This window comes from Schistocerca piceifrons, chromosome 3 (genome assembly GCF_021461385.2).
Source record: "Schistocerca piceifrons isolate TAMUIC-IGC-003096 chromosome 3, iqSchPice1.1, whole genome shotgun sequence".
Classification (NCBI taxonomy): domain Eukaryota; kingdom Metazoa; phylum Arthropoda; class Insecta; order Orthoptera; family Acrididae; genus Schistocerca; species Schistocerca piceifrons.
In genome coordinates, this window is record NC_060140.1 from 906,494,899 (window position 1) to 906,517,932 (window position 23,034).

At 57.5% G+C, this 23,034-nt stretch overlaps 4 protein-coding genes across 4 annotated transcripts; 3 read left to right on the forward strand and 1 right to left on the reverse strand.

Moving 5' to 3' along the window:
* Positions 1-7,656: 7,656 nt before the first annotated feature.
* On the reverse strand, positions 7,657-10,396 carry LOC124789184 (basic proline-rich protein-like). The gene is made up of 2 exons (XM_047256478.1): positions 10,378-10,396; positions 7,657-9,431 (listed from the first exon to the last, which is right to left on the reverse strand). Exons 1-2 carry the CDS (start codon positions 10,394-10,396, stop codon positions 7,657-7,659), a joined length of 1,794 nt encoding a protein of 597 aa, XP_047112434.1.
* Positions 10,397-12,221: 1,825 nt separating this feature from the next.
* Positions 12,222-15,060, forward strand: LOC124789187 (glycine-rich cell wall structural protein 1.0-like). The gene is made up of 2 exons (XM_047256480.1): positions 12,222-12,368; positions 14,125-15,060. Exons 1-2 carry the CDS (start codon positions 12,222-12,224, stop codon positions 15,058-15,060), a joined length of 1,083 nt encoding a protein of 360 aa, XP_047112436.1.
* Positions 15,061-15,100: 40 nt separating this feature from the next.
* LOC124789188 (protein qua-1-like) lies at positions 15,101-15,760 on the forward strand. The gene has a single exon (XM_047256481.1). The coding sequence runs from the start codon at positions 15,101-15,103 to the stop codon at positions 15,758-15,760; it is 660 nt and encodes a 219-aa protein (XP_047112437.1).
* A 1,233-nt stretch (positions 15,761-16,993) lies between these two features.
* LOC124789189 (glycine-rich cell wall structural protein 1.8-like) lies at positions 16,994-19,396 on the forward strand. The gene has a single exon (XM_047256483.1). The coding sequence runs from the start codon at positions 16,994-16,996 to the stop codon at positions 19,394-19,396; it is 2,403 nt and encodes an 800-aa protein (XP_047112439.1).
* The last annotated feature ends 3,638 nt before the right edge of the window (positions 19,397-23,034 follow it).

Sequence of the window (23,034 nt, forward strand, 5' to 3'; positions counted from 1 at the left end):
GGCTTATCTCACTAGGCGTAAGATAGACACTGCCTACAGGAAAATTAAGAAGACCTTTGGAGAAAGGAGAACCACTTGCATGAATATCAAGAGCTTTGATGGAAACCCAGTTCTAAGCAAAGAAGGGAAAGCAGAAAGGTGGAAGGAGTATATAGAGGGTCTATACAAGGGCGATGTACTTGAGGACAATATTAAGGAAATGGAGGAGGATGTAGATGAAGATGAACTGGGAGATATGATACTGCATGAAGAGTTTGACAGAGCACTGAAAGACCCGAGTTGAAACAAGGCCCCCGGAGTAGACAACATTCCATTAGAACTACTGACGGCCTTGGGAGAGCCAGTCCTGACAAAACTCTACCATCTGGTGAGCAAGATGTACGAGACAGGCGAAATACCCTCAGAATTCAAGAAGAATATAATAATTCCAATCTCAAAGAAAGCAGGTGTTGGCAGATGTGAAAATTACCGAACTATTAGGTTAATAAGTCATGGCTGCAAAATATTAATGCGAATTCTTTACAGACAAATGGAAAAACTGATAGAATCTGACCTCGGGAAAGACCAGTTTGGATTCCGTAGAAATGTTGGAACATGTGAGACAATACTGACCCTACGACTAATCTTAGAAAAAAGATTAAGGAAAGGCAAACCTACGTTTCTAGCATTTTTAGACTTAGAGAAAGCTTTTGACAAATTTCAAATTCTAAAGGTGGCAGGGGTAAAATACAGGGAGCGAAAGGCTATTTACAATTCGTACAGAAAGCAAATGGCAGTTATAAGAGTCGAGGGACACGAAAGGGAAGCAGTGGTTGGGAAGGGAGTGAGACAGAGTTGTAGCCTATCCCTGATGTTATTCAATCTGTATATTGAGCAAGCAGTAAAGGAAACAAAAGAAAAGTTCAGAGTAGGTATTAAAATCCATGGAGAAGAAATAAAAATTCTGAGGTTCGCTGATGACATTGTAATTCTGTCAGAGACAGCAAAGGACTTGGAAGAGCAGTTGAACGGAATGGACAGTGTCTTGAAAGGCGGATATAATATGAACATCAACAAAAGCAAAACAAGGATTATGGAATGTAGTTGAATTAAATCGGGTGATGCTGAGGGAATTAGATCAGGAAATGAGACACTTAAAGTAGTAAAGGGGTTTTGCTATTTGGGGAGCAAAATAAGTGATGATGGTCGAAGTAGAGAGGATATAAAATGTAGACTGGCAATGGGAAGGAAAGCGTTTCTGAAGAAGAGAAATTTGTTAACATCGAGTATAGATTTAAGTGTCAGGAAGTCGTTTCTGAAAGTATTTGTATGGAGTGTAGCCATGTATGGAAGTGAAACATGGACGATAAATAGTTCGGACAAGAAGAGAATAGAAGCTTTAGAAATGTGGTACTACAGAAGAATGCTGAAGATTAGATGGGTAGATCACATAACTAATGAGGAGGTATTGAATAGAATTGGGGAGAAGAGGAGCTTGTGGCACAACTTGACTAGAAGAAGGGATCGGTTGGTAGGACATGTTCTAAGACATCGAGGGATCACCAATTTAGTATTGGAGGGCAGCGTGGAGGGTAAAATTCGAAGAGGGAGACCGAGAGGTGAATACACTAAGCAGATTCAGAAGGATGTAGGCTGCAGTAGGTACTTGGAGATGAAGAGGCTTGCACAGGATAGACTAGCATGGAGAGCTGCATCAAACCAGTCTCAGGACTGAAGACCACAACAACAACAACAACAACCAAACATGGTAGCATTAAAGTCTAGGGTATGGGGTGCATGATTTCCATGTGTCACAGCGCCACCGTCCAGTTCCAACTATGGCCACCAGCTGCCATGATCAGTCATCATGATTCATAGTCTCACACACCTGACCAATCACAGTTCACTTGTTGACGTGTCAACATGAGCTTGGACAAATGGAGCACGGCATTATTGGTGAAGCTCTATTGTCAAAACAACAGTAATGCTGCAGCTGCACATCGAGAATATCACCAGCTGAAAGGATTACAGAAGGGTCCTCTTCCTCCACCTGTTGTGCAGAGCGTGATGAAAAAGTTTGAATCAATTGGAGAACTGGATGTCACTCTGGGAAGATGCCGATGACCAGTTGCACCACACATGATTGATGAAATTCCTGTTGTTATGGCAGACAACACTGCGTGCACTTCCCAATCATCAGGCAGTGCGCGCGCTGTGTCACAACAGTTGACCATCCCATGGTCCACTGTACACAAGGTGATTTGAGCCATTCGCATATGGTATCCATACAAGATTCATATCATATAGCAGCTTGCACTACAGCATGCACACTGACATGTCGACTTTGCTCTCCACTTTCTCACAAGGATTGAAGTTGATGAGGGCTGGCCCTTGATCATCCTAAGGATAGATGAAGCTCATTTTCCTCTGACAGGTGGGTTGAACACATAGAATTGCCAAGTATGGGGATTTTCACCTCCAGTGACTGTGCATGAAGTTCCTCTGTATGATGAATGTGCCACCATATGGTGTGGCTTCACAGCTAAGTTCATCAATGGCCCATTCTTTTTCTGAACAGATTGGTGCTCCAGGACCAAAGACGTGCAATGTGACTGGCCAGCACTGCTGCCATATGCTTTGCCAGCATGTCATACCTACAAGAGGGAGATGCGTTGAACTCAACAGTTTTCATGTAAGACGGGGTTCCACCACACATCTCTCATGAAGTTCACCTGCTTTGACTGTTTCCAAATGTCTGGCTAGCACGATCACCTAATCCGACTCCCTGTGATTTTTGGTTGTGGGGTTACCTGAATGATAGGGTTTACCAGGGGAACATTCACACATGTGCTGATCTGAAGCACAGTACATCAAGAGAGGTAGCCAGCATATCTACAGACATGCTTTGTTCTGTTGTGTAGAATGCAATTCTGTGCTTTCAGACTTTTCTGGACACTGATGGGCACTACATAGAGCCCCTTCTGAAGAAGTAGTGGTACCAGTATGTAATGGTATGATGCACTGTAGCACCACATTAGAAGTGTTTCAATTGTACTGATTCTGCTTTATTTCTCTTCCTCACATCCTTGACATTAATGCTACCAAATTTGCTCCTCATACTGTAATTAGTTTGTGTGTTATAATGTGTTAAATAGGAAAAGTTTAATTATAACCACCCAGTATTTAAGAGAAAGGCTTCTGCACTCATAGTAAGTGGAACAGGAAAAAGCCCAACAAGATTATGTGGATGGAACAGTGCTGCAGTGGGGAGCCATGCCAATAAAGATTTGAGGAGGGTTGCTGTTGATCACAGAAAGATCTCCTACCTGTGTTGGGCCTGTTGCTGCAATTTGGAGATGTTAAATACCGCAGGATCCTTAAGCATGTTTTAAGCTTGAATGCAACGAATTTCTGAGGCAAAAAACAACTTCTGAGATTAGTTAGAAAAAACTGTCTTGCTGCCAGGAAGCAGTCAAGGACAAAAACTGTCCTAATAGTTTTCTTAGTATTATCTTCACTAGTTGTGTAGGAATGACCTTGGAGGGGATGATGAACTGCCATATAGTATTTGAATCCACTTACTTGGTTCCAGAGATATGAACTCACCACTGATAATCTGATCCAGCTGGAAGCACACTATCCTACATAGGCATTACGTAGTATGCATCTTCTCACAGAAAGGCTATGTTACTACATGGAGGCATAATACCATCAGATAGTTTCATGAATCTGGCCTTTGGGTACGACTCCAATCTTTATATAATTCTTCACATACAAAGTCCTGTCCAATAGATTTTAATAGGAGAACAGTGTCCATAGGGAGGGGGTCTTGGATGTACTGAGTATTACAACCTTCATTATCAATGTACATGATTACAAATCTAGAGAGGTGGGCCTAATCACTTATTTAAGGCACATTTTGCTCCTACTCCAACCCTGCAACAGTGATATAGTGGCTATCAAGGGGCTGACTGAGTAGACAGTGTGCAATGGTTGCATGTTTTCATTGGGGAAAACTGCTCACATCCATTTGCTACATTCATCATCCATTTACATTCCACAAACCATGGTCACAAAGAACAATGTAATGAAGATCAATGATTCAATAAAGTTTCTAGGCCTCACATTTGACAAAAAGCTCTTTGGTTATCAAACCTGAGCAACATAAAAACAACAGCTCTGAAATGCCTAAGTCATAGGTCCTGTGGAGGTGACACAACACAACAAATCTCTCACAATTTCGTAGTCTTCATATAATCCTAGATGGACTGATGTTATTAGCATGGCTCATACATCTAAAACTCGCCAAAACAGTCCAACATAAATGCATCAAGTTGGCCACAGGCTTAATTGCCAACCTCTGTGCTGAGACAACACACTGTCTAATCCAAAGTCAAGTGAATTTCAGCTCGTTGATTGCCCACTCATGTGATCACTAACTGCCCACAAGTTTAAAACCCATTTGGTATACAAGCAAGACCTTACTACTCCTGTTTTAACCTTTACACTTCAGTGGACTTATTTGCCTCTTTGGACGCTGAAGAAATGATTCCTGGGGCTATCCAGAGAGGAGTATGACAGCAGATGGCCCCCCCTCATTCGCAAAAAAAAAAGTTTTCTTCACAAAGTGTCTCTTCATGCACTGACTTCACTGGTGAGGCACAGGGACATGTACCACTAGGAGAGAGACGTTAAAAGTGAGACAAGTAACACTGGTTGAAGGATCAGTAGATTGTTTTCAAGTTTCTTTCACCCCCATCCAACCATTCTCTTTTAAGGCTTAACACAAGACATACTTAACTGATCTTTCACCACCTTCTCTTCCAGACCCTTCAACAGAAACACCTACGTATCAGAGGGCAGGCCACTGTGAAAGCAATCACTTTGTATGTCAGTTTAGCTGTAAGTACTGCAAGGCATTCGGGTGAGTATAATTACAAACCTGCTATGTACAGTAGAGAGAGGGGAAGAGACAGAGGGGACGAGATAAGTGACTAGAGAGGGGAAGAGAGAGAGGGGACGAGTGACTGGAGTAGAGAAGGGAAGAGTGAAGGGACTATAGAGGTGAATAGACAGGGGAAAGAGTAGTGGGACTAGAGAGGGGAAGAGTGGAGGGACTAGAGAGGGGAAGAGTGGAGGGAGTAGAGAGGGGAAGAATGGAGTACAGAGTGGAAGAGTGGAGGGAGTACAGAGGGGAAGAGTGGAGGGAGTACAGAGGGGAAGAGTGGAGGGAGTACAGAGGGGAAGAGTGGAGGGAGTACAGAGGGGAAGAGTGGAGGGAGTACAGAGGGGAAGAGTGGAGGGAGTAGAGAGGGGAAGAGTGAAGGGAGATGGGGAGAAAGTGAAGGGAGATGGGGAGAAAGTGAAGGGAGATGGGGGGAAAGTGAAGGGAGATGGGGGGAAAGTGAAGGGAGATGGGGGGAAAGTGAAGGGAGATGGGGGGAAAGTGAAGGGAGATGGGGGGGAAAGTGAAGGGAGATGGAGGGGAAAGTGCAGGCAGAGGAGGGGAAAGTGCAGAAAGTGAATGGAGAATGGGGGGAGAGTGAGGGGAGACACAAGAAGGAGAGTGAGGGGAGACAGAGGGGGGAGAGGGGAGAGTGAAGGGAGGCAGAGGAGGAGGGGGGACGAGTGAAGGGAGGCAGAGGAGGAGGGGGGACGAGTGAAGGGAGGCAGAGGAGGGGGGGACGAGTGAAGGGTGGCAGAGGAGGGGGGACGAGTGAAGGGAGGCAGAGGAGGGGGGGACGAGTGAAGGGAGGCAGAGGAGGGGGGGACGAGTGAAGGGAGGCAGAGGAGGGGGGAACGAGTGAAGGGAGGCAGAGGAGGGGGGGACGAGTGAAGGGAGGCAGAGGAGGGGGGACGAGTGAAAGGAGGCAGAGGAGGGGGGGACGAGTGAAGGGAGGCAGAGGTGGGGGGACGAGTGAAGGGAGGCAGAGGAGGGGGGGGGACGAGTGAAGGGAGGCAGAGGTGGGGGGGACGAGTGAAGGGAGGCAGAGGAGGGGGGACGAGTGAAGGGAGGCAGAGGAGGGAGTGACGAGTGAAGGGAGGCAGAGGAGGGGGGAGGCAGAGGAGGGGGGGACGAGTGGAGGGAGGCAGAGGAGGGGGGGACGAGTGGAGGGAGGCAGAGGAGGGGGGGACGAGTGGAGGGAGGCAGAGGAGGGGGGGACGAGTGGAGGGAGGCAGAGGAGGGGGGGACGCGTGGAGGGAGGCAGAGGAGGGGGGGACGAGTGGAGGGAGGCAGAGGAGGGGGGGACGAGTGGAGGGAGGCAGAGGAGGGGGGACGAGTGGAGGGAGGCAGAGGAGGGGGGGCGAGTGGAGGGTGGCAGAGGAGGGGGGGCGAGTGGAGGGTGGCAGAGGAGGGGGGGCGAGTGGAAGGTGGCAGAGGAGGGGGGAAGAGTGAAGGGGGGAAGAGGAGGGGGGGGAAGAGTGAAGGGGGGAAGAGGAGGGGGGAAGAGAGAAGGGAGACAGAGGAGGGGGGAAGAGTGAAGGGAGACAGAGGAGGGGGGAAGAGTGAAGGGAGAAAGAGGAGGGGAGAAGAGTGAAGGGATACAGAGGAGGGGGGAAGAGTGAAGGGAGACAGAGGGGGGAAGAGTGAAGGGAGACAGAGGGGGAAAGAGTGAAGGGAGACAGAGGGGGAAAGAGTGAAGGGAGACAGAGGTTGGTTGGTTGGTTTGGGGTGTACAGGGACCAAACTACAGGGTTATTAGTCCCTTTATCGTCATGCAAACAATGTTACAGCTAAAACTATTCTCAAAAGGAGTTGGGGAAAGGAAAACGTGCAGAAAACTAATGGGGGACCACACGGAAAGGAGAAAATGAAAGGTAGTGGAAAGTATTAAAATAATGTAGCTGGTTGATCACAAGAATAAAACAAAAAGGAAGAGCCCGCCACTATGAAACACACTAAAATCTCCAGCCTAAAAGAGAAAGCGAGATGAACACACACATGTACATGACTAACACCAAGTCAAATAATCAGCAAACAAAGAGTGTGGAAAAGTTAAATTGGAGGGATGGTGGAGGTCTGGGAGAGAAAACAAGAGGCTCACCCTTAGATTGCGTGATGAAACCCCCCTTTCAAAGAAAATGTAAAACATAGCCATTGAGGCATTCTCATCCAAGACTGGAGGCAGGGTGCTGGGAAGGTTACAAGTCTGCCACAGAGTGATTAGACTAAAATTGGGCAGTCCAACAAGAAGTAAAAGTGATCTGTGAGCTATGATGACATCGAACTTGGTCATCGGAATGGAGGAGGTGACCATATGTTAGCCAAGTATAGCCAATGTGGAGCCAACAAATACAGCATAGCCCCTGTGAGTGGTTTGCATGAATGACTGCCGAACATTCGCTGACTCCTTGATAACATGTAGTTCGTTTGGTGTACTCAGGGCCCACCATGATCTATCCCATATCGTGAAAACTTTGTAGCAGAAAACCGATCCAGGATCAGTCAGCATCAAGCTGATCTCCAGAGCTGGTTTACTGGTGGTCTGTGGGGGGACAGAGGGAGCAGGTGGGCGGGAAGGCAAAGGAGGGGGCAACGGGGGAGTGGGGTGAGGGCAGGCGAGCGAGGGGGCAACGAAAGAGAGAGAGGGAAGGAGGGCGGGTGGGCGGCCGAGGGGGCAATGGAAGAGAGGGCGGGCGGGCGGGCGAGGGGGCAACGGAAGAGAGGGCGGGCGGTCAGGCGAGGGGGGAATGGGGGGAGAGGGCAGGGGGTGGACGAAGGGGGAACGGAATGAGAGGGCAGGGGGCGGGCGAGGGGCGAACGGGAGCGAGGGCAGGGGGCGGGCGAGGGGCGAACGGGAGAGAGGGCAGGGGGCGGGCGAGGGGCGAACGGGAGAGAGGGCAGGGGGCGGGCGAGGGGCGAACGGGAGAGAGGGCAGGGGGCGGGCGAGGGGCGAACGGGAGAGAGGGCAGGGGGCGGGCGAGGGGCGAACGGGGGAGAGGGCAGGGGGGGAGAGGGCAGGGGGCGGGCGAGGGGCGAACGGGGGAGAGGGCAGGGGGGGAGAGGGCAGGGGGCGGGCGAGGGGCGAACGGGGGGAGGGCAGGGGGCGGGCGAGGGGCGAACGGGGGGAGGGCAGGGGGCGGGCGAGTGGGGAACGGGGGGAGGGCAGGGGGCGGGCGAGTGGGGAACGGGGGGAGGGCAGGGGGCGGGCGAGTGGGGAATGGGGAAGCAGGCAGGGGGCGGGCGAGTGGGGAACGGGGGGAGGGCAGGGGGCGGGCGAGTGGGGAACGGGGGGAGGGCAGGGGGCGGGCGAGTGGGGAATGGGGGAGAGGGCAGGGGGGGAGAGGGCAGGGGGCGGGCGAGTGGGGAATGGGGGAGAGGGCAGGGGGGGAGAGGGCAGGGGGCGGGCGAGTGGGGAACGGGGGGAAGGGAGCAGGCGGGCGGACAAAGGGGGAACGGGAGAGGGGGGTGGGCAGACAAAGGGAGAACGGGGGAGGGGGCAGGCAGGTGGGCAAGGGTGGGAATGGGGGGCCGGGCGGGAATGGGGGGCCGGGCGGGAATGAGGGACCGGGCGGGCAAGGGCGGGAATGGGGGAGCGGGCGGACGGGCAAACGAGGAGGGAGGTGGTGAGCGGGCTGGTGAGTGCGGTATGGTGGAGTGGGTGAGGGTGGTGCACGGGAGTGGGTGGGCGAGGATGGTACGGGGAAGCGGGCGGGCGGGGTAGGGCAGGATGGGGCGAGCGGGGGCGGGGCGGGGCGGGCGAGCGGGGGCGGGGCGGGGCGAGCGAGGGCGGGACGGGGCGGGGCGGGGCAGGGCGAGCGAGGGCGGGGCGGGGCAGGGCGAGCGAGGGCTCGAAAGGGCGAGCGAGGGCTCGAAAGGGCGAGCGAGGGCTCGAAAGGGCGAGCGAGGGCTCGAAAGGGCGAGCGAGGGCTCGAAAGGGCGAGCGAGGGCGAGCGAGGGCTCGAAAGGGCGAGCGAGGGCGAGCGAGGGCTCGAAAGGGCGAGCGAGGGCGAGCGAGGGCTCGAAAGGGCGAGCGAGGGCTCGAAAGGGCGAGCGAGGGCTCGAAAGGGCGAGCGAGGGCGAGCGAGGGCTCGAAAGGGCGAGCGAGGGCTCGAAAGGGCGAGCGAGGGCGAGCGAGGGCTCGAAAGGGCGAGCGAGGGCGAGCGAGGGCTCGAAAGGGCGAGCGAGGGCGAGCGAGGGCGAGCGAGGGCTCGAAAGGGCGAGCGAGGGCTCGAAAGGGCGAGCGAGGGCTCGAAAGGGCGAGCGAGGGCTCGAAAGGGCGAGCGAGGGCTCGAAAGGGCGAGCGAGGGCTCGAAAGGGCGAGCGAGGGCTCGAAAGGGCGAGCGAGGGCTCGAAAGGGCGAGCGAGGGCTCGAAAGGGCGAGCGAGGGCTCGAAAGGGCGAGCGAGGGCTCGAAAGGGCGAGCGAGGGCTCGAAAGGGCGAGCGAGGGCTCGAAAGGGCGAGCGAGGGCTCGAAAGGGCGAGCGAGGGCTCGAAAGGGCGAGCGAGGGCTGGAAAAAGCGGGGGAGGGAGGGAGAAAAGAAAGAGCGAGGGAGGGAGGAAAGAAAGAGCGAGGGAGGGAGGAAAGAAAGAGGAGGGAGGGAGGGAGGAAAGAGAGAGAGAGTGAGTGAGTGAGGGAGGAAAGAGAGAGAGAGTGAGTGAGTGAGTGAGGAATACAGACAGAGAATGAGTGAGTGAGGAATAAGGACAGTGAGCGAGTGAGGAATAAGGACAGAGTGAGAGTGAGTAATAAGAACAGGGAGTGAGTGAGAGTGAGTAATACAAACAGGGCGTGAGTGAGGTAGTGTGGAATAAGGACAGGGAGTGAGTGAGGAAGTGAGGAATAAGAACAGGGAGTAAGTGACAGTGTGAGGATGGGTAGGGAGGTAGTAAGTGAGGAAGGGGAGGGAGGTGTTGAGCAAGTTAGGAACACGGACGAGGAGAAAGGGAGGGAGGGAGCAAGTGAGGAACACAGACCAGAAGGGAGGGAGCAAGTGAGGAACGCAGACCAGAAGGGAGGGAGCAAGTGAGGAACGCAGACCAGAAGGGAGGGAGCAAGTGAGGAACGCAGACCAGAAGGGAGGGAGCAAGTGAGGAACGCAGACCAGAAGGGAGGGAGCAAGTGAGGAACGCAGACCAGAAGGGAGGGAGCAAGTGAGGAACGCAGACCAGAAGGGAGGGAGCAAGTGAGGAACGCAGACCAGAAGGGAGGGAGCAAGTGAGGAACGCAGACCAGAAGCGAGGGAGCAAGTGAGGAAAGCAGACCAGAAGGGAGGGAGCAAGTGAGGAAAGCAGACCAGAAGGGAGGGAGCAAGTGAGGAAAGCAGACCAGAAGGGAGGGAGCAAGTGAGGAAAGCAGACCAGAAGGGAGGGAGCAAGTGAGGAAAGCAGACCAGAAGGGAGGGAGCAAGTGAGGAAAGCAGACGAGAAGGGAGGGAGCAAGTGAGGAAAGCAGACGAGAAGGGAGGGAGCACATGAGGAACTCAGAAGAGAAGATAGAGAGCAAGTGGGGAATGAGGACGGGGAGGGAGGGAGGGAGGGAGCAAGTGAGCAGTGCAGATGAAGAGGGAGGGGGGGAAGGAGGGAGGGAGCAAGTGAGGAATGCAGATGGGGAGGGAGGGAGGGAGCAAATGAGGAATGCTGACTAGGAGGGGGGAGGGAGGGAGAGAGGGAGCAAGTGAGGAGTGAGGAATGAGGACGAGGAGGGAGGGAGGGAGGGAGGGAGCGAGCAAGTGAGGAATGCGGACAGGGAGGGAGAGAGGGAGCGAGTGAGGAATGCAGATGAGGAGGGAGAGAGCGAGTGAGGAATGCGGATGAGGAGGGAGAGAGCGAGTGAGGAATGCGGACAAGGTGCGAGGGAGGGAGCAAGTGAGGAATTAGCACAAGGTGGGAGGGAGGGAGCAAGTGAGGAATGAGGACAAGGTGGGAGGGAGGGAGCAAGTGAGGAATGGGAACAAGGTGGGAGGGAGGGAGCAAGTGAGGAATGGGAACAAGGTGGGAGGGAGGGAGCAAGTGAGGAATGGGAACAAGGTGGGAGGGAGGGAGCAAGTGAGGAATGCAGACGAGGAGAGAGGGAGCAAGTGAGGAATGCAGACGAGGAGAGAGGGAGCAAGTGAGGAATGCGGACGAGGAGGGAGGGAGGGGAGGAGGGAGGGAGGGAGGAATGCAGACGGGGAGGGAGGGAGGAATGCGGATGGGGAGGGAGGGAGGAATGCGGATGGGGAGAGAGGGAGGGAGGAATGCGGATGGGGAGGGAGGGAGGAATGCGGATGGGGAGGGAGGGAGTGAGGAATGCGGACGAGGAGGGAGGGAGGGAGGAATGCGGACGAGGTGGGAGGGAGGGAGGGAGGGAGGGAGGGAGGGGGGAGGGGGGAGGGAGGGAGCAAGTGAGGAATGTGGACGAGGTGGGAGGGAGGGAGGGAGCAAGTGAGGAATGCAGACGAGGTGGGAGGGAGGGAGGGAGCAAGTGAGGAATGCAGACGAGGAGGGAGGGAGGGAGCGAGGGAGGGAGCAAGTGAGGAATGCGGACAAGGAGGGAGGGAGGGAGCAAGTGAGGAATGCGGACAAGGAGGGAGGGAGGGAGCAAGTGAGGAATGCGGACGAGGTGGGAGGGAGGGAGGGAGGGAGCAAGTGAGGAATGCGGACGAGGTGGGAGGGAGGGAGGAAGCAAGTGAGGAATGCGGACGAGGTGGGAGGGAGGGAGCAAGTGAGGAATGCGGACGGGGAGGGAGGGAGGGAGGGAGGGAGCAAGTGAGGAATGCGGACGGGGAGGGAGGGAGGGAGGGAGGGAGTAAGTGAGGAATGTGGACGAGGAGGGAGGGAGGGAGGGAGGGAGCAAGTGAGGAATGCGGACGAGGAGGGAGGGAAGGAGGGAGCAAGTGAGGAATGCGAACGAGGTGGGAGGGAGGGAGGGAGGGAGGGAGCAAGTGGGGAATGCAGATGAGATGGGAGGGAGGGAGGGAGTGAGCAAGTAGGAACAAGGACAAGGAGGGAGCAAGTAGGGACAAAGATGAGGAGGGAGGGAGTAAGTGAGGGACAAAGATGAGGAGGGAGGGAGTAAGGAGGGAGGGAGGGAGGAGGGAGGGAGGGAGGGAGGGAGGGAGGGAGGGCGGGCGTGAGGAGGGAGGGGGGAGGGATGGAGTGAGGAGGGAATGAGTGAGGATGGAGGGCGTGAGGAGGGAGGGAGGGAGGGGGATGGAGGGCGTGAGGGGGGATGGAGGGCGTGAGGAGGGTGGGAGGGAGGGGGGATGGAGGGCGTGAGGAGGGTGGGAGGGAGGGGGGAGTGAGGGAGTAAGGAGGGAATGAGTGAGGAGGGAGTGAGTGAGGGAGCAAGTGAAGAACAAGGACGAGGAGGGAGGGAGCAAGTGAGGAACAAGGACGAGGAGGGAGGGAGTGAGGGAGCAAGTGAGGAACAAGGACAGGGAAGGAGGGAGGGAGTGAGGGAGCAAGTGAGGAACAAGGACGAGGAGGGAGGGAGGGAAGGAAGGTGCAAGTGAGGAACAGGGACGGTGAAGGAGGGAGGGAGCAAAGGAACAAGTGTGGTACACGGACGAGGGAGGGCGGGAAGTGAGGAACAAGGATGGGGACGGAGGGAGAGATTAAGTGGGGATTGGGGAGGGAGGGATGAAACAAATGAGGAAGCAGGATAGGGAGGGAGGGAGTAACTGAGGAAGGTGGATAGGGTAGTAGGGAATAAGTGAGGAACAAGGATGAGGAGAGACGGACGGAATAAGTGAGGAACAAGGATGAGGAGAGACGGACGGAATGAGTGAGGAAGAAGGATGGGGAGAGACAGATGGAATAAGTGAGGAAGAAGGCTGGGGAGAGACAGATGGAATAAGTGAGGAAGAAGGATAGTGAGGGAGGGAATAAGTGAGTAAGAAGGATAGTGAGGGAGGGAATAAATAAGGGAAGAAGGATATTGGGGGAGGGAATAAGTGAGTAAGAAGGATAGTGAGGGAGGGAATAAATAAGGGAAGAAGGATATTGGGGGAGGGAATAAGTGAGGAACAAGGACAGGAAGGGAGGAGGGTAATGAGAGTATGAGGGAGGGTGTGAGAGAAGAACAAGGTCAAGGACATAGGAGGGTGGGTGTGAGGGAAGAATAAGGTATAGGAGGTAGGATGAAGGGTGTGAGGAAAGAATAAAGTATAGGAGGGAGGTGGATGGACGAGGATGGAAGTCAACATGAATGTGGAGGGAGGGGCCTGACAAACAAAGACACAACAGAGTGGAGGCTGATGAGGATTGGTTGGTTGATTTGGAAGATAAAGGAAACAAACTATAGGGTTATCAGTTTCTTTCTCCAGATGGAAAGAAGGCTCAAGTTAAAACAATTCCCAAGGAGTTGGGGAAAGAGACAGGTTGGTAAACTAATGGGGAATCACAAAGAAAGAGAAAACAAAAGAAGCTAACCAAAACGAGAAAACATACACTAAACGGAAAAGTAGTGGAAGATATTAAAATAATATAGCAGATGGTCGAGGCTGCCCGATCAGAAGAATAAGAAAGGATGAGCTAGACACTATGCAAACCACTAAAATCTCCAGCCTAAAAGAGAAGGTGAGATGAACACACATAGGCAAACAAACAGCAAAGAAAGAGTGCAGAAAAGTTAAAATGTGGGGACAGTGGAGGCCTGAGAGAGAAGGCCAGAGGCCCACTCTTAGACAGCATGATATAATCCCCCTATAAGTCCGCCACAGAGCAGCTAAAATTGGGTAGTCCAACAAGATGAGGATAACAGTCATGCGCGAGCCACGACAGCAATCTGGGTCCTCACAGTGGAGGAGGTGACCATGTATTGGCCAAGTGTAGCCAATGCGGAGCAGCAAGTGACAATGGAGTCCCTGTGAGTGGTTTTCGTGGATGACTGCCACACATTCGTTGTCTCCTTGACAACACTTAGTATATTTGGTGTACTGTGGGTGCACCATTCAGTATCCTATGCTCATGAAAACATACAGTGGTAGACCTGATGAGGAAACAGCAGGAGGGGCGATGACAAGGTTGCATTGGTAGTAGAGAATGATGAGACTGAAGTGAGAGTAGAGAACGATGAGACTGAAGTGAGAGTAGAGAACGATGAGACTGAAGTGAGAGTAGAGAACGATGAGACTGAAGTGAGAGTAGAGAACGACGACACTGAAGTGAGAGTAGAGAGCAACAAGGATATGGAGGGGTTCAAAGAGGAAGCGGATGTAGGTGGCTAATGAGGATACGGACGAAGGGGGCAACGGGGACACAAAGGGAGGGAAAGGGGACAATGAGGACGCGGAGGGAGGGTGGCAACGACGACGCGGAGGGGGCGGCAACGACGACGCGGGGGGAGGGGGCAACGAAGACGCGGGGGGAGGGGGCAACGACGACGCGGGGGGATGGGGCAACGACGACGCGGGGGGATGGGGCAACGACGACGCGGGGGGATGGGGCAACGACGACGCGGGGGGAGGGGGCAACGACGACGCGGGGGGAGGGGGCAACGACGACGCGGGGGGAGGGGGCAACGACGACGCGGGGGGAGGGGGCAACGACGACGCGTGGGGAGGGGGCAACGACGACGCGGGGGGAGGGGGCAACGACGACGCGGGGGGAGGGGGCAACGACGACGCGGAGGGAGGGGGCAACGACGACGCGGAGGGAGGGGGCAGCGACGACGCGGAGGGAGGGGGCAGCGACGACGCGGAGGGAGGGGGCAGCGACGACGCGGAGGGAGGGGGCAGCGACGACGCGGAGGGAGGGGGGCGACGACGCGGAGGGAGGGGGCAGCGACGACGCGGAGGGAGGGGGGCGACGACGCGGAGGGAGGGGGGCGACGACGCGGAGGGAGGGGGGCGACGACGCGGAGGGAGGGGGGCGACGACGCGGAGGGAGGGGGGCGACGACGCGGAGGGAGGGGGGCGACGACGCGGAGGGAGGGGGGCGACGACGCGGAGGGAGGGGGGCGACGACGCGGAGGGAGGGGGGCGACGACACGGAGGGTGGGGCAACGACGCGGAGGGAGGGGGCAACGACGATGCGGAGGGAGGGGGCAACGACGATGCGGAGGGAGGGGGCAACGACGATGTGGAGGGAGGGGGCAACGACGACGCGGGGGGAGGGGGGCAACAACGATGCAGAGGGAGGGGGGAAATAGGATAGTGGAGGGGACGTATACAGGAGAGGGTGGGACAAAAGGGCGATGGAGTGGGCTAAAAGGGCCACGGAGTGGGCCAAAAGGGCCACGGAGTGGGCCAAAAGGGCGAGGGCGCGGGCCAAAAGGGCGAGGGCGAGGGCGCGGGCCAAAAGGGCGAGGGAGCGGGCCAAAAGGGCGAGGGAGCGGGCCAACAAGAATAGAGACGGTAGCGGCAAGGACGGAGACGGTAGCGGCAAGGACGGAGACGGTAGCGGCAAGGACGGAGACGGTAGCGGCAAGGACGGAGACGGTAGCGGCAAGGACGGAGACGGTAGCGGCAAGGACGGAGACGGTAGCGGCAAGGACGGAGACGGTTGCGGCAAGGGCGGAGACGGTTGCGGCAAGGGCGGAGACGGTTGCGGCAAGGGCGGAGACGGTTGCGGCAAGGGCGGAGACGGTAGCGGCAAGGGCGGAGACGGTAGCGGCAAGGGCGGAGACGGTAGCGGCAAGGACGGAGACAGTAGCGGCAAGGACAGAGATGCTAGCAGCAAGGACAATGGAGCAGGCAACAAGAAGAGAGGTGATAGCATCAAGGACAGTGGAGAGAGTAATGAGGATACTGATGGCACAAACAAGGACAGTGGAGGGATCAATGAGGACAAGGGTGACAGCAACAAGGACATGGGAGGAAGAAACAACGTCAGCAATGGACAAATTTGGGGATGAGGAGATATGGTCTACAAGGGACATGAGGGAAAACGAGATCAAACAGATCCTAAGATGAGGAACGGGAAACAAGGTTAAATAGGGCCAAGGACGATGGAGGGGAACAGAGTCCAAAAGTGGGTGAAAATAACGAAGAGGAAACAGGGTCAAAAAGGGAGGAAGATGAGGGACGAGAGAAGAGGTCAAAAAAGAGCAACATGAGGGATGAGAGAAGAGGTCAAAAAAAGAGGAAAATGATGGAGGGGGAAATGAGGTCAAAAAAGGAGGGCAAAAGAGGTCAAAAAGGGAGGAAGATTAGGGAGAGGAAAAGAGGTCAAAACGGGAGAAAATTGGAGGGCAAACGAGGTCAGTTAAATGATGAAGATGAGGGAGGAGAAAAGAAGTCTAACTGGGTTAAGGAATTGGGAGAGAAAATGACGTCAAAAAAGGTCGACTCAGGATGGGAAATGAGGCGAAAAAGGGTCGACCTGGGAGTGCAAACGATGTCGAAAAGGGTCCAAGTAACGACAATCCCGAGGGGAAACTAGGTTAGAAAGGAAAGAGGACATGGAAAGGAAAACATGGTCGAAAAGGAACAAAGACAATGGAGGGGAAAAAGTGGGCAGGATATTGAGAATGGATGGGAATGGATGAGTGCGAATGTCAAGTGGGGGACGGTGGCTAGAGGACAAGAAGGGAACAGGTGAGGAGAAGGAAAGAAGATCATGAAGTGAAGACGCTTTGGAAGGAGGAAAGAAGATCATGAAGTGAAGACGCTTTGGAAGGAGGAAAGAAGATCATGAGGTGAAGGGGCTTTGGGAGGAGGGAAGAAGGCCACGGACTGAAGGGGCTTTGGGAGGAGGGAAGAAGGCCACGGACTGAAGAGGCTGTGGGAGGAGGGAAGAAGGTCAAGAAGTGAAGTAGAAATGGGAGAAAGGAAGGAGGTTAAGAAGTGAAAGGGCAATAGGAGAAGGAAAGAATGTCAATAAGGAACGAGGATAAGGAGATGCGGACAGGGCAGAGAAAGGACGTGAGAAAGGGACGAGGACAGGGGGGTACAGAGGCAGGAAGAGGCAAGAAATGGATAAGAACACGGGTGGGGGAAGGAGGAGGGGAAGGGATGAGGCAAGATGCGGGCAAGGAGGAGAGAAAGGGACGAGGCAAGATGCGGGCAAGGAGGAGAGAAAGGGACGAGGCAAGATGTAGGAGAGGAGGAGATAAGGGGACGAGGCAAGATGCAGGCAAGGAGGAGATATGGGGACGAGGCAGGATGTGGGCAAGGAGGAGAGAAGGGGACGAGGCGAGAGTTGGGGAAAGGAGGCGGGGAAAGGAGGCGGGAGGCGGGGAAAGGAGGCGGGAGGCGGGGAAAGGATGCGGGAGGTGGGGCAAGGAGGCGGGAGGCGGGGCAGGGAGCGGCGAGTGGCGGGGCAGGGAGGGGCGAGTGGCGGGGCAGGTAGGGGCGAGTGGCGGGGCAGGGAGGGGCGAATGGCGGAGCAGGGAGGGGAGAGTGTCGGGGCAAGGGGAAGGGACGAGAGGCGGGCAAGGGGACGGGACGAGAGGCGGGCCGAGGGGACGGTACGAGAGGCGGGGCGAGGGGACGAGACGAGAGGCGGGGCGAGGGGACGAAACGAGAGGCGGGGCGAGGGGACGAGACGAGAGGCGGGGCGAGGGGACGAGACGAGAGGCGGGGCGAGGGGACGGGACGAGAGGCGGGGCGAGGGGACGGGACGAGAGGCGGGGCGAGGGGACGGGACGAGAGGCGGGGCGAGGGGACGGGACGAGAGGCGGGGCGAGGGGACGGGACGAGAGGCGGGGCGAGGGGACGGGACGAGAGGCGGGGCGAGGGGACGGGACGAGAGGCGGGGCGAGGGGACGGGACGAGAGGCGGGGCGAGGGGACGGGACGAGAGGCGGGGCGAGGGGACGGGACGAGAGGCGGGGCGAGGGGACGGGACGAGAGGCGGGACGAGAGGCGGGGCGAGGGGGCGACAAGGGGACGAGGCGAGAGGCGTGGCAAGGGGGCGACAAGGGGACGAGGCGAGAGGCGTGGCAAGGGGGCGAGAGGCGGGGCAAGGGGGCGACAGGCGGGGCAAGGGGGCGAGAGGCGGGGCAAGGGGGCGAAGCGAGGGGGCGGGGCAAGGGGGCGGGGCGAGAGGCGGGGCAAGGGGGCGGGGCGAGAGGCGGGGCAAGGGGGCGGGGCGAGAGGACGACGAGGGGACGGGGTGAGAGGCGGGGCAAGGGGGTGACGAGGGGACGGGGCGAGAGGCGGGGCAAGGGGACGGGCCGAGAGGCGGGGCCAGGGGGCGACGAGGGGACGGGGCGAGAGGAGGGGCAAGGGGGCGACGAGGGGACGGGGCGAGAGGCGGGGCAAGGTGGCGACAAGGGGACGGGGCGAGAGGCGGGGCAAGGTGGCGACAAGGGGACGGGGCGAGAGGCGGGGCAAGGTGGCGACAAGGGGACGGGGCGAGAGGCGGGGCAAGGGGGTGACAAGGGGACGGGGCGAGAGGCGGGGCAAGGGGGCGACAAGGGGACGGGGCGAGAGGCGGGGCAGGGAGGAGACAAGGGGGCAGGGAGGGGACAAGGGGGCAGGGAGGGGACAAGGGGGCAAGGAGGCGACAAGGGGGCAAGGAGGCGACAAGGGGGCAAGGAGGCGACAAGGTGGCAAGCAGGCGACAAGGTGGCAAGGGGGGGCAAGGGGGCGACGAGGGGGCAAGGGGGCGACGAGGCGGCAAGGGGGCGACGAGGGGGCAAGGGGGCGACGAGGGGGCAAGGGGGCGACGAGGGGGCAAGGGGGCGACGAGGGGGCAAGGTGGCGACAAGGGGACGGGGCGAGAGGCGGGGCAAGGTGGCGACAAGGGGACGGGGCGAGAGGCGGGGCAAGGTGGCGACAAGGGGACGGGGCGAGAGGCGGGGCAAGGGGGTGACAAGGGGACGGGGCGAGAGGCGGGGCAAGGGGGCGACAAGGGGACGGGGCGAGAGGCGGGGCAGGGAGGAGACAAGGGGGCAGGGAGGGGACAAGGGGGCAGGGAGGGGACAAGGGGGCAAGGAGGCGACAAGGGGGCAAGGAGGCGACAAGGGGGCAAGGAGGCGACAAGGTGGCAAGCAGGCGACAAGGTGGCAAGGGGGGGCAAGGGGGCGACGAGGGGGCAAGGGGGCGACGAGGGGGCAAGGTGGCAAGGGGGGGCAAGGGGGCGACGAGGGGGCAAGGTGGCAAGGGGGGGCAAGGGGGCGACGAGGGGGCAAGGGGGCGACGAGGCGGCAAGGGGGCGACGAGGGGGCAAGGGGGCGACGAGGGGGCAAGGGGGGCGACGAGGGGGCAAGGGGGCGACGAGGGGGCAAGGGGGCGACGAGGGGGCAAGGGGGCGACGAGGGGGCAAGGGGGCGACGAGGGGGCAAGGGGGCGACGAGGGGGCAAGGGGGCGACGAGGGGGCAAGGGGGCGACGAGGGGGCAAGGGGGCGACGAGGGGGCAAGGGGGCGACGAGGAGGCAAGGGGGCGACGAGGAGGCGGCAAGTGGGCAAGTCGGCGACAAGGTGGCAAGGAGGCGACAAGGGGGCAAGGAGGCGACAAGGGGGCAAGGAGGCGACAAGGGGGCAAGGAGGCGACAAGTGGGCAAGGAGGCGACAAGTGGGCAAGGAGGCGACAAGTGGGCAAGTAGGCGACAAGGGGGCAAGTAGGCGACAAGGGGGCAAGTAGGCGACAAGGGGGCAAGTAGGCGACAAGGGGGCAAGGAGGCGACAAGGGGGCAAGTAGGCGACAAGGGGGCAAGTAGGCGACAAGGGGGCAAGTAGGCGACAAGGGGGCAAGTAGGCGACAAGGGGGCAAGTAGGCGACAAGGGGGCAAGTAGGCGACAAGGGGGCAAGTAGGCGACAAGGGGGCAAGTAGGCGACAAGGGGGCAAGTAGGCGACAAGGGGGCAAGTAGGCGACAAGGGGGCAAGTAGGCGACAAGGGGGCAAGTAGGCGAGAAGAGAGGCAAGGGGGTGATAAGGGGCAGAAGAAGTAAACGAGAAAGGAAAGAGGACAGGGGTGGAGAAAGGAAGTGAGAAAGGAAAGGGGACAGGGGAGAAAAAGGAAGTGAGAATGGATAGGGGACAGTGGCGGAAGAAGGAAGTGAGAATGGAAAGCAGACAGTGGCGGAAGAAGGAAGTGAGAATGGAAAGCAGACAGTGGCGGAAGAAGGAAGTGAGAAAGGAAAGGGAACAGGGGCGGAAGAAGGAAGCGACAAAGGAAAGGGGACACGGGTGACAGAAGGAAGCGAGAAAGAAAGGGGACACGGGCGATAGAAGGAAGTGAGAAAGAAAGGGGACACGGGCGATAGAAGGAAGCTAGAAAAAAAGGGGACACGGGCGATAGAAGAAAGCGAGAAAGAAAGGGGACACGGGCGATAGAAGGAAGCGAGAAAGAAAGGGGACACGGGCGATAGAAGGAAGCGAGAAAGAAAGGGGACACGGGCGATAGAAGGAAGCGAGAAAGAAAGGGGACACGGGCGATAGAAGGAAGCGAGAAAGAAAGGGGACACGGGCGGAAGGAGGAGGCGAGAAAGGAAAGGTGGCACGGGGGGAAGGAGGAGGCGAGAAAGGAAAGGAGACACGGGCGGAAGGAGGAGGCGAGAAAGGAAAGGAGACACGGCGGAAGAAGGAAACGAGAAAGGAAAGTGGAGAAGGAGCAGTAGAAGGAATTGAGAAAGGAAAGGGGATAGGAGCAGAAGAAGGAAGTGAGAAAGGAAAGGGTACAGGAGCAGAAGAAGGAAGTGAGAAAGGGAAGGGGACAGGGGCAGAAGAAAGAGGCGAGAAAGGAAAGAGGGCAAGGGAGAAGAAGGAGGCGAGGAAGGAAAGACGGCAGGGGGAGAAGAAGGGGGCGAGCAAGGAAAGAGGGCAGGGGGAGAAGAAAGGGGCGAGAAAGGAATGAGGGCAGGGGGGGAAGGAGGAGGCGAGAAAGGAATGAGGGCAGGGGGAGAAGGAGGACGCGAGAAAGGAATGAGGGCAGGGGGAGAAGGAGGAGGCGAGAAAGGAATGAGGGCAGGGGGAAAAGGAGGAGGCGAGAAAGGAATGAGGGCATGGGAGAAGGAGGAGGCGAGACAGGAATGAGGGCAGGGGGAGAAGGAGGAGGCGAGAAAGGAATGAGGGCAGGGGGGGGAAGGAGGAGGCGAGAATGGAATGAGGGTAGGGGGGGAAGGAGGAGGCGAGAAAGGAATGAGGGCAGGGGGAGAAGGAGGAGGCGAGAAAGGAATGAGGGCAGGGGGAGAAGGAGGAGGCGAGAAAGGAATTAGGGCAGGGGGAGAAGGAGGAGGCGAGAAAGGAATTAGGGCAGGGGGAGAAGGAGGAGGCGAGAAAGGAATGAGGGCAGGGGGAGAAGGAGGAGGCGAGAAAGGAATGAGGGCAGGGGGAGAAGGAGGAGGCGAGAAAGGAATGAGGGCAGGGGGAGAAGGAGGAGGCGAGAAAGGAATGAGGGCAGGGGGAGAAGGAGGAGGCGAGAAAGGAATGAGGGCAGGGGGAGAAGGAGGAGGCGAGAAAGGAATGATGGCAGGGGGAGAAGGAGGAGGCGAGAAAGGAATGAGGGCAGGGGGGAGAAGGAGGAGGCGAGAAAGGAATGAGGGCAGGGGGAGAAGGAGGAGGCGAGAAAGGAATGAGGGCAGGGGGAGAAGGAGGAGGCGAGAAAGGAATGAGGGCAGGGGGAGAAGGAGGAGGCGAGAAAGGAATGAGGGCAGGGGGAGAAGGAGGAGGAGGGAAAGGAATGAGGGCAGGGGGAGAAGGAGGAGGAGGGAAAGGAATGAGGGCAGGGGGAGAAGGAGGAGGCGAGAAAGGAATGAGGGCAGGGGGAGAAGGAGGAGGCGAGAAAGGAATGAGGGCAGGGGGAGAAGAAGGAGGCGAGAAAGGAATGAGGGCAGGGGGAGAAGAAGGAGGCGAGAAAGGAATGAGGGCAGGGGGTGAAGGAGGAGGCGAGAAAGGAATGAGGGCAGGGGGAGAAGGAGGAGGCCAGAAAGGAATGAGGGCAGGGGGAGAAGGGGGAGGCGAGAAAGGAATGAGGGCAGGGGGAGAAGGAGGAGGCGAGAAAGGAATGAGGGCAGGGGGAGAAGGAGGAGGCGAGAAAGGAATGAAGGCAGGGGGAGAAGGAGGAGGTGAAAAAGTAATGAGGGCAGGGGGAGAAGGAGGAGGAGGGAAAGGAATGAGGGCAGGGGGAGAAGGAGGAGGAGGGAAAGGAATGAGGGCAGGGGGAGAAGGAGGAGGAGGGAAAGGAATGAGGGCAGGGGGAGAAGGAGGAGGAGGGAAAGGAATGAGGGCAGGGGGAGAAGAAGGAGGCGAGAAAGGAATGAGGGCAGGGGGAGAAGAAGGAGGCGAGAAAGGAATGAGGGCAGGGGGAGAAGAAGGAGGCGAGAAAGGAATGAGGGCAGGGGGAGAAGAAGGAGGCGAGAAAGGAATGAGGGCAGGGGGAGAAGAATTAGGCGAGAAGTGTATGACAGCAGGGGGAGAAGAAGGAGGCGAGAAATGAATGAGAGCAGGGGGAAAAGAAGGAGGCGAGAAATGAATGAGAGCAGGGGGAAAAGAAGGAGGCGAGAAACGAAAGACGGCAGGCACAGAAGATGTGAGTGAGGGGAAAGTGGATAAGGGCAGAAAATGGAAGTCAGAAAGGGACGAAGACAGGGGTCTGGGAAGGGGGTCAGAAAGGGGTACGAGGAGACAAAGACAGGAGTGGTGGAAGTAGGCTAGAAAAGGAAGAGGACAAGGTGGGGGGTTGAGGCCAGAAAGGGATGAGGGGAGGACTGAGGCCAGAAAGGGATGAGGGGAGGACTGAGGCCAGAATGGGATGAGGGCGGGGTGGGGAAACGAGGACAAAAATGGATGAGGACGAGGTGGAGAAAGGAGGACAGAAACGGATGTGGACGACGTGGGGAAAGGAGGACAGAAACGGATGTGGACGACGTGGGGAAAGGAGGACAGAAACGGATGTGGACGACGTGGGGAAAGGAGGACAGAAACGGATGAGGACGACGTGGGGAAAGAAGGACAGAAACGGATGTGGACGACGTGGGGAAAGGAGGACAGAAACGGATGAGGACGACGTGGGGAAAGGAGGTCAGAAAGGGATGAGGACGACGTGGGGAAAGGAGGTCAGAAAGGGATGAGGACGACGTGGGGAAAGGAGGACAGGAAGGGATGATGGTTAGGTGGGGAAAGGACGACAGGAAGGGACGATGGTTAGGTGGGGAAAGGACGACAGAAAGGGACGATGGTTAGGTGGGGAAAGGACGACAGAAAGGGACGATGATTAGGTGGGGAAAGGAGGACAGAAAGGG

What these genes read in the sequence shown, in the direction of transcription:
- LOC124789187 (XM_047256480.1), top strand. Translation starts at nt 12,222, where the DNA reads ATGAGTGAGGAGGGAGTGAGTGAGGGAGCAAGTGAAGAACAAGGACGA. An exon ending in GGGAGGGAGTGAGGGAGCAA is followed by an intron (nt 12,369 to 14,124) that starts GTGAGGAACAAG and finishes AAGCGGATGTAG; the next exon opens with GTGGCTAATGAGGATACGGA.
- LOC124789188 (XM_047256481.1), top strand. Translation starts at nt 15,101, where the DNA reads ATGGAGTGGGCTAAAAGGGCCACGGAGTGGGCCAAAAGGGCCACGGAG.
- LOC124789189 (XM_047256483.1), top strand. Translation starts at nt 16,994, where the DNA reads ATGGGGACGAGGCAGGATGTGGGCAAGGAGGAGAGAAGGGGACGAGGC.